This window comes from Rhinopithecus roxellana, chromosome 11 (genome assembly GCF_007565055.1).
Source record: "Rhinopithecus roxellana isolate Shanxi Qingling chromosome 11, ASM756505v1, whole genome shotgun sequence".
Classification (NCBI taxonomy): Eukaryota; Metazoa; Chordata; class Mammalia; order Primates; family Cercopithecidae; genus Rhinopithecus; species Rhinopithecus roxellana.
This window is the reverse complement of record NC_044559.1, coordinates 107,650,573-107,664,611: the sequence shown is the minus strand read 5'-3', so window position 1 is coordinate 107,664,611 and position 14,039 is coordinate 107,650,573. Positions and strand designations below refer to the sequence as shown.

General features: G+C 35.0%; 1 protein-coding gene across 1 annotated transcript in view; it reads left to right on the top strand.

The window, feature by feature from the left end:
• Nucleotides 1-14,039, top strand: part of MYO3A (myosin IIIA) — a 292,667-nt gene that overhangs the window by 14,630 nt on the left and 263,998 nt on the right. Inside the window, exons 3-4 of the mRNA XM_030940862.1 lie at nucleotides 2,936-3,120; nucleotides 6,004-6,138. Coding sequence (XP_030796722.1) covers nucleotides 2,953-3,120; nucleotides 6,004-6,138 — 303 coding nt within the window. The 5' untranslated portion in view covers nucleotides 2,936-2,952. The remainder of the gene's footprint in view (nucleotides 1-2,935; nucleotides 3,121-6,003; nucleotides 6,139-14,039) is intronic.

The window sequence follows — 14,039 nt, the reverse complement described above, 5'->3', positions numbered from 1 at the left end:
AGTTACATGTTTATTAACCTATCCATGAGTTTTCTATCTTTGTATTTCCAAAACTCATAAAAGTACTTTGCACATATTTGTTGTTCATTCATTTTTTCATTGAATTCTTATGTCTGTGTATTGAAAAACCAACAGTTAACTCCTAAGAGTTAATATATCAGAAATGAAAACTGTGTTCAATAACATTCCTGCTTGAAAGGCAGTATTCCATGTAATGAATGTTTCTCTTGCTTGACAACTCCTATTTCAGACCTTTAACAAGATTTAATTTGGTCTTTTGGTCTAACGTTTATGTTATAGAGATGGCATAAATGCTTATTTGCATGACTCAAGTAGATGTAAGAAGTAGTGATTTTGTCACTGATTATGAAATTGTTAAAGAGGATGATTATTACTGATTACCTCTTTGCATTTTGGATCAAAGGCATGAATTTCATAAAGATTAAGTGTTCTAAGAACTATTCAGAAGTGTGTTTTTATATAGTAATACAATTTTTAGCATGCATTCATAACCATTTACTAGATAATGTGCCCTTAAGTATAATGAATCAGAATGTGCTCTTACTGTGTTTTGGATTTTCGTATTCTTTTCAGTTCTCCCTAAACCTTATTTCTCTTCCTAACTTAAAAAAATGTAGTTTTTGAAGAACCCTATTTATTCATTTATTCAACAGCTATATATTTAACATTTACTGTATGTTCCAGGAACAGAGTTAGGCCAAATCGATTATTAGATTTGGAAGTGAACAAGATAGATTAGGTCTCCACTGTCAGAATTAACAATGAACAAATAAACATTTGCCCATTTATTCATTATTTATTGATTGCCTATCATGTGCTAGGCATTGTTTTGGGAATTGTGGATACAGTCACAAAATAACAGAGCCCATACCTCCTGTAGCTTACATTCTAATGAAAGAATAACAGCATAAGTGGAGAAGGCTAATTTTATAAAGGTTCGTCAAGGAGGGCCTAAGAAATTGACATTTGAACTGAGATCGACAGGACAAGAAGGAACCAAAGGAAAAGGCTATTTGAGGACAAACAGCAATTACCCCGGATAGCAATGAACTTACTACATTTGATGCACATTGGTTTGTAGCTTTTGATGTCAGAATATTAAGGATTTAGTATTCCTTCAATTTTTTCAATTAATAATGAAGTACAGGCATCATTTGTAAAGTTTGGTAGGAAAGAGTAAACGGCAAAGAGAGAAAAATTTGTGGAGAAACAAATTTGAGGAAAGATATCACTGTGAAATAGTAACTCCAGAGAACAGGGAATATACAAACAATAGAAGCGCTGTAGGGTTGCTGGGCAGAGTTGATAGTGTAATTGTCAGTTCCTTATCCTCAATTTTAGGTGAAACTAGTCAACATGGTTGTATTGTTTTCTCAGTTGTGGGCACAGATGTGAAGAAGATGTAGTATTTAACCAGAGTTGTTTTCACCCTCCAGGAGAATATGATGGAAAAAGGGAGGAACAAGAGTGTTTAGGGCCTTTGTAAAGATGTCACAATAATACAAGGCTTTAGAGTCTATCCTGGGGAAGGAGAAATGAGTAGGGAGTGAAAAATTAAGAGGGCTGATGGGCTTAAAGAAAGTTGAGGATCAGTGGATTGGTGATGTGAATAAAGCTGAAAGTTGTGAGTGTGGCCAGACAAGTGAATTTCATGGGCTAATATGGAATATTGATATATATTGAAAAGAGTGTGGTTTATATAGATAATTGAAATAATGTGAGGGCTACCAGAAGTGCTAAGAGCACTTTCCTTTCTTTTATTATTCTCACCCTTTTTTGTAGTTTTATAGAAATGGTGTAATATAATATAGGGAGAATATAGAAAAGAGCATCACTTGGAAGTCAAGAAAATGTAAAATGTCCTTTATAAAGTCACTTGATCTCATTGACCTATTCTTTTAATTAATTGACAAATCAATTATTTCAGCAGTGTGCCAGGTGTTGGACATACAGTGATGACATCAGATACATAAATGCTATCTAATTTACAATCACAATAATGGTACCAGTGATGATATCGGATACTGATATTATTGATAATATTGATAATGATATCAATAAATGACCTCATTGACCATATTCTTTAATTAATCAGTCTATCATTTCAGCCCTTGCAGTTGCTGGGCATACAGTAGTGATGTCAGATAACAGCAGTGCAGAGTGCTGCTGGAGTACTGAGGTGGGGCATGCAACCCAGATGGAGTGGAGAGTAGTCACACTTGTATGAAGTGGTATCTACGCTGAGATCTGAAAGATAAGTAGGTTTTGCAATTTAGCAAAGAAGCCACAGGCAGATGGGGTCAGGAATAGTGTGTATTAAGGTCCTCAAGAAAGAAATGCCTTGAGGTATCCAGAGTAGCTGAATCATAGTGTATGAGAGAAGAGGCTGGAACATTAAGCAAAGGCCATATTTTAAAGAATTTGGTAGGTTATGTTAAGGAAATTTCATCCTAAAAGCCATGTAGAGTACCCATTATTGAGTTTTGCATAGAGAAGTGACACAAAACATGATCACTTATAAAGTGCAAGATCTGCTTAAATGAGGAAGTTGAATTTTATCTTCTCTAAGGTTCATTCTAAAATTATTTGATTTGTTGTGATACCGGAGTATAAAGAAGAAAATCAAAATTACATAAATGTCTCTTATTTTAATCTAAAAAGAATTAACAGCAATTAATAAGAGACTAGATTGGACATAGAAATAAAGCCCTGTTTACAAAGCATTATTAAATTCATATTAATGTTTGCAAATGAGAATTAAAATTCAAATTTCCTATGACTCTGAAATATGTTTGGTTACTATTGAATATTTTCTATCATATCAGTGAAAATATTCGCTAATTTCCCATGGGTTTGTGTGTGCCATTTGATATCCTCAATCAAATGTAGATGAAACTGTACTTCTTATCTCCAGGTATTTAAACCTTTGAGATGTTTCCATTAATTGGAAAAACAATCATCTTTGATAACTTTCCTGATCCTTCTGATACGTGGGAAATCACTGAGACAATTGGCAAAGGAACTTACGGGAAAGTTTTTAAAGTACTGAATAAGAAAAATGGCCAAAAAGCAGCAGTCAAAATTCTTGATCCAATTCACGTAAGTCATATTTTTTCCTTCTAATTAGCTTTATTTTTATCTGTATGAAACACTTAAAAAGACTGTAAGTATTTTATCTTGATTTATTCATCATAATAGCAGTCTAAAACAGGTTACAATTTGAAGATAAAGGTGAAGGAAAAGTCTACTTATTTGCTTTTCCAAGTTTCTGTGCTTAATATGTGTAATAAGGCACAATAAGTACTTGATGAATAATTGCATAAGCACACAAAAAATGCAGCTCTCAATCGACAATGTTATTGAAGTTGACTCAATGTTATTTTAGACATGAAAAATTGTAAAGATACAAACTCAGGGGTCTAGAAGTAATCCTAAAATGGCATCTTAACCATATCTTCTTTTCGTCCTGTGTTTGTTTGGGCTTCAGGAAATATTTCTCTTAGGCCAAACTAAAGAAGACTTTTTAAAATTAAATTTATTTCAGAGAAGGAAAATTAATTTTCAGGTTTGCTTAAATGTTTCCAAAGCAAACGTGGTGTGGATTTATAATCAGGGCAAAGTTCTTATTGTGAAGAATTAAATTTCATGTTCAACTCTGGTGGTCTCTGCTTACAGGAGGCCACAGTAGGGGCCCCCATTTGCTTTTTTTTTTTTTTTTTAAGTAGCAATTGTAATAAGCAAAACGGCCAAACCTTTTTTTCTGTTTTAAGAGCATGAGACTACTGAGATTCTATTTTCTGGTAATGAGAGCTGGCAGTTTCCGAATATCTTCAGGTTGCTGGTAGACACCTTTCTCTCCCATAGCACATGCGAAAGCCAGAATGAGCTTAGTCATCAGATGCTTCTCAAACATCTACTGAAAGCAACTTCTCCATCTTGCACACATGATGGGAGCATGGCATGATGAAAATGGTGAAAAAATGTGTATAGAGAGGGCATCAGAGTCCTAGGTCCTTGTTACAGCTCATCTACTACTTGTGAGATGCTGCAAAAGGTCTTGTTCATCTTAGGGTTGCTGTTCCTTTTTTTTTTTTGATAGTTTATTTCTGCTAAACCCATTATTACTACACTCCTCCATATTATTTTGAGCAGAGGAGAAAGGTAGGGGAGGTGTATTTTAAAGTAATAAATTAAATACACTGGAGGAAAAAAAAATCGGACTCAGTATGCCCAGGCTTAACTGTTGCTGAATGTCTTCACATTCTCTTGGAAACTTCTAAGCATTTAAACTGAAGGAACAGAGGTACAAATTAAGTTCTACCAAAGTGACTATACCTCTCTTTCCTCTAGCCTTTGCATTAGGGATTCAGGTGTGTGGCGGCAAGAGAAAGAAATTCAGTCCAATACCATTGTCTGGCCCATGGTGTATCTCTTTCCCTTCCTTCTTAATGGAGAACAAATGGCTTATAATCCATGTAACCACTATTCTTTCATAATTGACTCATGTGTGGTATACCTACAAACCTTATAAGTCATGTTTAGTACTATTTAATGAAATACTGATTTTATAACTATTATACTTAATTTATCCTTTTGCTTTCATTCTTGTCAGTACATATATATTTTTCTAATAATTATTTATTTACTCTTCTTTCATCTTGTCACAAGTCAAATAAAAAAGATTTATAACCAAGAGATTATAATCTTAAATAAATTTAAATGCATCCAAACATCTTGAAAATATTTGCTTATTTTAAATTAAAGGAGTCTTACCATTACGTATTTTTAATCAGTCATTTTATTTTCAAGAGAGGAGTTGAATGAGTAAGATGAGAACGTAGCAGACTTGGAGTCTTTTTTTTTTTTTTTTTTTTTTTGAGACACAGTCTCGCTCTGTCGCCCGGGCTGGAGTGCAGTGGCCGGATCTCAGCTCACTGCAAGCTCCGCCTCCCGGGTTTACGCCATTCTCCTGCCTCAGCCTCCCAAGTAGCTGGGACTACAGGCGCCCGCCACCTCGCCCGGCTAGTTTTTTGTATGTTTTAGTAGAGACGGGGTTTCACCATGTTAGCCAGGATGGTCTCAATCTCCTGACCTCGTGATCCGCCCGTCTCGGCCTCCCAAAGTGCTGGGATTACAGGTTTGAGCCACCGCGCCCGGCCCAGACTTGGAGTCTTTATCTGGATTTTACACTAACCAGCTCTGACTCCAGCTTCTCAGGGCTTAACTTTATGCCTCTAAAATTAGAGTTCAGATTTAAATTTCTACCTCTGTGATTCCATGATTCTATAATAAAATAACATAAGCATTAAATGTCACTTTAAAATCAATATTAATAAAGCTTTCTCTTATTTATTACTCTGTGAATTGTTTCGTATATATATGTGATTTTCTAGAAATATGACTAAGTGGCTGTCTTTCATTCTTATTGATAAGATAGCAGCCTGTTCTTCTTTTGCTGAATGGACCTTTAGATCATTAAAGGTTTTGAGCAATCTTTTATAACTTAACTCTATTTGAGTTTTTTGGAAAAGTGGGAATTTATTGTTTGTATGACTGAGTTTTGGATAGCTTCTAAATGTCCTGTTTTCCAAAGAAACAAAATGAACCAGATTTCCAGTCTTAAAATTTACTATTTCAGATCAATGGCTTTGCCATTGTAACAAAGTTAGTAATACAAAAAAGCAAAATCATCTGGAGTAGCTCTCCATAGATGTTTACTTATAATTGCATATAAAAATAACATTTATCCATTTTAAAATTTGATGAAATTGACATAACTTGAGATTCACTTGATTATCATGAAAATCACAATCTCTCCCCTTAAATAATGTGATGAGAAATTACAGTACATAATACTAAGCACAGTAAAGACTATTATGACCTTGACATAATCAAATTCTATGTTTGGTATTCTATAATCTGTTTCTTTGACATTACTTACGTTTTTCTCACAGTTCTATTCTTATGACTTTTTGAAACTAGGATATTGACGAAGAGATTGAAGCAGAGTATAACATCTTAAAAGCACTTTCTGACCACCGTAATGTGGTCAGATTCTATGGGATATACTTTAAGAAGGATAAAGTAAATGGAGACAAGCTGTGGTTGGTTCTTGAGGTAAGTGTTTCAGCATTATTTGTATGGGTGGAAACTTAGAGTATGGTTCTGAAATGACTTATTATACTATTTATGTAACATTGATATCATAAAAACAATTCTGGTAAGTTCCTGACCAGCCATGAATGTTGTGCCTAGTTTTGGCCTTGCCGTCTTAAGAAACATCAAAAAATTGAAGGAAAGCCACGACGACTAGTAAATGTTAAAAGGAAATTACTCCACAATAAAAGACTAAAGAAACTGAGATTATTTTTCCCATAGGAAAAAAAAAATTAAAAGGGATTTCATTATAATATTTATTTATTTATCTATATTTTGTTTCATTAACGTGTGATGAACCTCTGTGCCAGGTGCTAAGATATAAGAAAATTAATGTTAAGTGAGGCTTCATTAGGCAAAAATAGTGAGCTATAATTTTCTTTTTCTGTCTTTATTGAATGCTAATGACTTGAGCTACAGAACCAGGTATTTATATTTACAGGGAAGAAAACTTACTTCAAATGGTGTTGATACTGAATAAGTTGCTAAAGGGAATTTGTAGAGTCTGCCCTTTCCAGTCCTGAGAGTAGTTTTTCTTACACTGGAGCAATCCTCTCTAAGGCAGGAGTACTAGCAGGTCCCACACTAAGGTGATTGCCAGTCCCAGACAAATTCCGTTTTTCTGATTTTCATTGAACATTATTCAAGTGCGGTAAACATTATTTCTAATAAAATCTATTAGAATTTTTTAAAATCACTTTTATCAAATTCAGGGACAGTAGATACCTTTATTTGACAACTATAACAGCATATATTTATTGTGTTCATCATCGTTTTATTAGCATTTGAGTATTTTATTTCTTTTTGAATGTTCCATTGCTTTTCCTGAAGTGGCATTGTCTTAGTCTATTTGTGCTGCTATAACAAAAATCCACACACTGGGTAACTCATAAAGAACAGAAATTTCTTCCTCTCAGTTTTGGAGGCTGGAAGTCCAAGATCCAGGAACCAGCAGGTTCACTTCTCTGGTGAGGCCTGTTTACTTCCAAGATGGCACCTTGTTGCTACATGCCCTGGAAAGAAGAAATGCTTTGTTCTCACATGGCAGAGGGCAGAAGGCAAGAGAGCCCAACACTGTGTGGAGCCTCTTTTTATTAAGGATCTTAAAACCCCATTCATGAGGAAGAAGCCCTTATGGCTTGATTACCTCTTAAAGGTCCCACCTCTTAATACTATCACATTCACCATTAAGTTTCAACGTATGAATTTTGGAGGGGACACAGCCAAAGTGTAATAGGCACAATAATCATAAATAAATTATATTAAGACTTATATTCATATTTTTCTACTATTTTTTTTTGAAATGGAGTCTTGCTGTGTTGCCCAGGCTGGAGTGCAGTGGCACAATCTTAATTCACTGTAACCTTCGCCTCCTGAGTTCAAGCGTTTCTCGAGCCTCAGTCTCCCGAGTAGCTGGGATTACAGTCACATGCCACCATGCCCAGCTAATTTTTTTATTTTTGTATTTTTAGTAGAGACAGTGTTTCACTGTGTTGGCCAGGCTGGTCTCAAACTCCTGATCTCAAGTAATCCACCTGCCTCGACCTCCCAAAGTGCTGGGATTACAGGTGTGAGACACTGTGCCTGGCCTCCATTATGGTTTTTAAATGATTCTACAAATAATAGATGATCATTGTGGAAAATATTTGAACCTATAAAAAATTCTTAATATTTAACATATTTGCTTCATTTTTTGTATGTTTTTTTCTTTAAAAATATTTTAAGTTCAGGAGTACATTTGCAGGTTTGTTATATAGGTAAACTTGTGTCACAGGGATTTGTTGTACAGATTATTTCATCACCAAGGTGTTAAACCTAGTTCCCATTAGTTATTTTTCCTGATCCTCACCATCTTCCCACCCTCTACCATCAAGTATCTGTTGTTTCTCTCTTTGTGTCCATGTGTTCTCATGATTTAGCTCCACTTATAGGTGAGAACATGTGACATTTGATTTTCTGTTCCTGCGATAGTTTGCTAAGAATAATGGCCTCTGGCTCCAATCATGTTTCTGCAAAGGACATGATCTCAGTCTTTTATATGGCTGCATAGTATTCCATGGTGTATGTGTACCACATTTTCTTTATTCAGTCTGCCATTGATAGGTATTGATGTGGTTTTGCTGTGTCCCCACCTAAACCTCATGTTAAATTCCCATGTGTTGCAGAAGGGACCCAGTGGGAGGTAATTGAATCATGGGGGCAGGTCTTTCCTATGATGTTCTCATGATGGTGAATAAGTCTCATGAGATCTGATGATTTTATAAGGGGGCGTTTCCCTGTGCAAGCTCTCTCCTTGCCTGCTGCCATCCAGGTAAGATGTGACTTGCTCCCCCTTGCCTTCCACCATGATTGTGAGACCTCCCCAGCCATGTGGAACTGTAAGTCCATTAAACCTCTTTCTTTTGTAAATTGTCCAGTCTTAGGTATGTCTTTATCAGCAGTGTGAAAATGGACTAATACGGGCATGTAGGTTGATTTCATGTTTTTGCTGTTGTGAATAGTGCTGCAATGAACATACATGTGCCTGTGTCTTTGTGGTAGAACAATTTCTATTTCTTTGGGTATATACCCAGTAATGCAATAGATAGCTGGGTTGAATGATAGTTCTGTTTTTAGTTCTTTGAGGAATCATCACACTGTTTTCCACAATGGCTAAACTAATTTACACTCCCACCAGCAGCATATAAGCATTCTCTTTTCTCTGAAACCTCACCAATACCTGTTATTTTTTGACTTTTTAAAAATAGCCATTCTGACTGGTGTGAGATGGTGTCTCATTGCGGTTTTGATTTTCATTTCTCTAGTGACCAGTGATGTTGAGCTTTTTTCACATGCTATTGGCTACATGTATGTCTTCTTTTGAAAAGAATCTGTTCATGTTCTTTGCCCACTTTTTAATAAGGTTGTTTGTTTTTGCCTTCTAAACGTAAGTTCCTTACAGATGCTGGATATTAGACCTTTGTCAGATGCATAGTTTGCAAACATCTTTTCCTATTCTGTAGGCTGACTGTTTACTCTGTTGATGATTTCTTTTGCTGTACAGAAGCTCTTTAATTTAATAAGATTTCATTTGTCAAGTTTTGCTTTTGTTGATATTGATTTTGGAGTCTTCATCATGAAATCTGTGCTAGTTCCTGTGTCAGAATGGATGATATTGCCTAGGTTGTCTTCCAAAGTTTTTATAGTTTTGGGTTTTACAGTTAAGTCTTTAATCCATTTTGAGTTGATTTTTGTATATAGTGTAAGGAAGGGGTTCTGTTTCAGTCTTCTGCATATGGCTAGCCAGTTGTCCCAGCACCATTTATTGAATAGAGAATCCTTTCCCCATTGGTTGTTTTTGTCAGCTTTGTCAAAGATCAGATAGTTTTAAGTGTGTGGACTTATTTCTGGGCTTTCTATTCTGTTCCACTGGTCTGTGTATCTGTTTTTGTACCAGTACCATGCTGTTTTGTTTATTGTAGCCCTGTAGTATAGTTTGAAGTTGGGTAGTGTAATGCTTCCAGCTTTGTTTTTCTGCTTAGGATTACCTTGGCTATTTAGATTCCTTTTTGGTTCCACATGAATTTTAAAATAGTTTTTTTCTAGTTCTGTGAAGAATGTCATTGGTAGTTTGATAAGAATAGCATTGAATCTATAAATTGCTTTGGGGAAGCATGACCATTTAAATGATATTGATTCTGCCTATCCATGAGCATGGAATGTTTTTCCATTTGTTTGTGTCATATGATTTCTTTGAGCAGTATTTTGCAGCTTTCATTGTGGAGATCTTTCACCTCCCTGGTTAGCTGTATTTCTAGGTATTTTATTCATTTTGTGGCAATTGTGAATGGAATTGTTTTTTATTTGGTTCTCAGTTTAACTGTTTTTCGTGTATAGGAATGCTAGTGATTTTTGTACATTGATTTTGTATCTTGAGATCTTGCTGAAGTTGTTTATCAGTTTGCTGAGACAAACTGATATCTTGCTGAGACAATGGAGTTTTCTAGATATAGAATCATGTCGTCTGCAAACAGGGATTGTTTGCCTTCCTTTCTTTCTATTTGGATGCCCTTTATGTCTTTCTGTTGCTTGATTGCTTTGGCTAGGACTTCCAATATTATGTTGAATAAGAGTGTATGTTTTTTGTATGTTTCAATTTTTTGACAATATTACTTATGAAATTATCCTATATTTTTACTTAATGTAACTTCAGATTGTTTTAATCATTGTTATGTTTTTCAAAGGAAATACATTCACTTGAATAATAAAAAAAAAAAAGATCATTTCGAAGGGTTGATAAGATAAAGCAATGAAAACATAGATCCAGTTTAGTGGTGCCACCTTCTCTTGAGCAGGTCCACACTTTTGATGTGTTGTGATTGCTGTATCTAGAAAAGTATGGCTGAGCTTCTATACTGCCTCATTTGGAAATCCATGTTCTTAATTTTGGCAATATTGTTCATTACACTTTTGCAGCTCTTCATCTTCCCACTCTTGTTTGGAGAACTGCCATGTGTCTGACCGCTTTGATATCTCTCTGATGCCCACCTTGATGGAACCACTGGTTCCTAAATCCCTTGGCCTCCTCTTTCCAAGTTTCTTTCTTTGTTTGGCACATCATGTAGTAATTTGTGCCTCTCCCAGATTACCCATTTTGCTGATGCCACCAAATCTTGAATCCCTCCAGTTCAGTGTCAGCAGGAAACAAAATTTCGAGTCTCTTAACCTGTGTGTGTGTGTGTGTACTGCTCAGGCAGGCTTCTGAATGTTGATATTTTGTATATGTGATAAGAGGGTTTCGAGTCCTTTGATTACAGACTTCCAAATGACCGCTTGCTTTCTGCCCTGCTCCTCTAAACTGCTTCTCCACCTCTACTATTCCTTAGCACTGTCTGGGTTAATCTGTTCAGGTGACTGCAAAAGAACCACACAAAGTATCTTAGTTTGTGGCTTCCTCTTCATTGCTAAATCAGTTACCACTTGCTTATCTGCTTTCCATATTGCAAAATTTATTGAATTTTTTTGCTCAGTGCTTTCCTTTTTTCTTTGTGGTTATAATATTTTATTCCTTTAGTAGCATTTTAATGGAGATTCATGAGTAAGAGGAAATAAATTTTTATATTTCATTTGCCACCTTTATGGTCTGGAGTCTTTCAAAATGTAAAAAAGTATTTTCAAAAATCTTTCATCATCTGATGCTATATATTATTTTACAAAATTAAATAGCCATGTGTGTCCTTTAAAAATAGACAATTTATCTATGATTTCAACATTACAGTTGACCCTAACTTTTAATTATTAGGGATGATAATCTCCCATGCACTGAAAAATCGAAGTAAAAATTTTGACACCCCCTAAAACTTAACTACTAATAACTTACTGTTGACCTGAAGCCTTACTGATGACATAGTCAATTAATGCATAGTTTTATGTCATAGGTATTATATACTATATTCTTACAATAAAATAAGCTATAGAAAAGAAAATGTTATTAAGAAAATCATGAGGAAGAGCAAATATTTTTACTGTTCATTAAGTGGAAGTGGATCATCATCTTCATCCTCATCATCTTCACATTGAATAGTCTCAGGCGGAGGAAGAATAGGAGTGGTTGTTCTTGCTGTCTCAGGGGTGGCGCAGGTGGAAGAAAATTAACATATAAGTGAACCCACACAGTTCAAACCCTTGTTGTTTAAGGGTCAACTGCATTTTTTATTTCTCTAGTTTAAGATAGCTTTGTATTTTTAGCGAAATCACATATAAAAGCAAAGCTAAACTTTTACTCATGTAAAGGTAGTTACCAAGTAATAGAATGTAAACTATCAGCCTAAACCATTTTGCCTTACATTAATGGATAATTTTAGAGTTTAATTCTTGTTTGTGTTTGCATATTTGAGAAGTACTGCTGTACAAAATCCTTGATGTAACCTTGAATATAATTTGTTTATGTCCTTCAAAACATTTTCAATAATGCATTTTTAATTTTTCTTCCATGTATAGAATCATTGGCAGATGTGCGTTTAAGTGGAGATTCAGGTATTCTGTCTAATATAGGCCTAAATGGACAACAAAATAAAGTATAAATCTTTTCCCAGAGCTTAAAAATATTGAATCAGATCATTCATTGTCATAATGCCTATTAAATCCCTATTCTAATATCTTGGCATTTCTCAGTATTATCACCTGGAATTAGGAGACAGTTGGAAACCCCCGATATTAGTTAAATGTTTTTTGAGAGAGCAGATTGATTAAAATGAGTTGGATTGATTAAAATGTTTTGGGAATATTGTATAAGTAAAGCAGCATCCAGATATAATGAATCAGCAGAGTCGTTACAATTTCTTTGAATTTTGTCCTTATGATTTATTATCAGATAGAGACATTGGAAATAGCTCTAAATGGCTTAGGACAAAAAATAAATTTAGTTTAATAAAATGGTATATCCAAAATCTGATCTACTTGAACTTACAAAGTGGGGGGGAAAAAAAAAGTCTAAGGAAAGCAAGAAGTTGGCAAACTGTATATAAGATAATTGATTTGCATATGTAAATTAGACTAATCACATATACACATAAGTGGCTAGATGTACAATTACCTGATTTATAAACATGAATGGTGCAGGTGCTGCTTTAGAGGCACTTTCAGAAAACTGGCTTGTGGCATCAATGCTTTGTACTATAACATGACTGCTAATTATACCTCTTATTGTAATAAAGTCCATTTAAATTATTTTGCATGAGGATACCAAAAGAGGGGCAGTGGCTGTGATGTTACCCCGAGAGTCATGTTAACGGTGCTAGGCTTTTAATGTGAATCTACATACAGAAGGTGTGTACTGGAGGGGATGTATTAGAGCAATAAGTAACTGTCCTCATTCTAAGCCTGGTGTGTGTGAATGGCCATACTAGCCTAGAGAAACCCCTGCGAGATGCTTTTCACAATGAAAAACCATTTTACTTATATTTCAATCCAGAATTGAAATCCTAAGAATAATAATGTGCCAAATCTTGCTCGGCAGTCTGTTTTCTCTAGTTACAATTTTAAAATTGTTTCTTCTGCTTTTTGATATGATTTTTCTCTTTTCTTTATTTTACTTTCATTTTGTTATTTTAGAAGTTTTTGAGCATGAATGATATACAAGGCTCTGTTTAGGAGTTATTTTCATCTTAATTCTCTGCATGTTTATTTTTAGAATCTAAATGGTACCCAGGTTTAGTAAAAGGGCACTAGTTGCTGGCCCTCTGAAATTCCAGTTATACACTTGAATGAAGTTTTATGCTGTAGAAACTGATTTAGTTTTTTATAGAACATCTATGGGGACTTTTGTTGTCATTCAATATTTTAGGTTTTCCTAATGATGTAGACATAAAGAGAGAACCAATGTTTTCTGTTGGTTTCTATCTATGCCTCATTTTGAAATACCTTATGTGTATTCCTTTCTGCCTATAGCTATCACATCTCTTGACTGACTTGTTTAGTGAAATGTAAATACCTCTTTTGACTTTGTACTGCCTTTTACTCCTGATATCTACTGTTGGGGATCAGTATCAAGGGTGGAGGGGAGCTGGGAAGATGAGGGCTGGGCTATGATTCTTCAAATGCTTCCTGCCTGAACTGGGAGACCGTAAAACAGAATTTCAGAATTGAGTTAAATCAGTCTCATATAAGGCATTTGCTATTGATGGACACAAAGGGGAGAACTGAGATTTAATTGTAATTTTTCCCTTCTTGGTTGGATAAACAACCAGGTTTTAAGTAGGTAAGGAAATCTGGGCTTCTCTCTCAGGAGCTGTTTGCTTAGCGTGCCTTCAGCCATAATGAATCCAAAACTCAGAGTTAGGACATCTTTCTGTTAAAAGACCCTTTCCCTCATAATCCAGTCT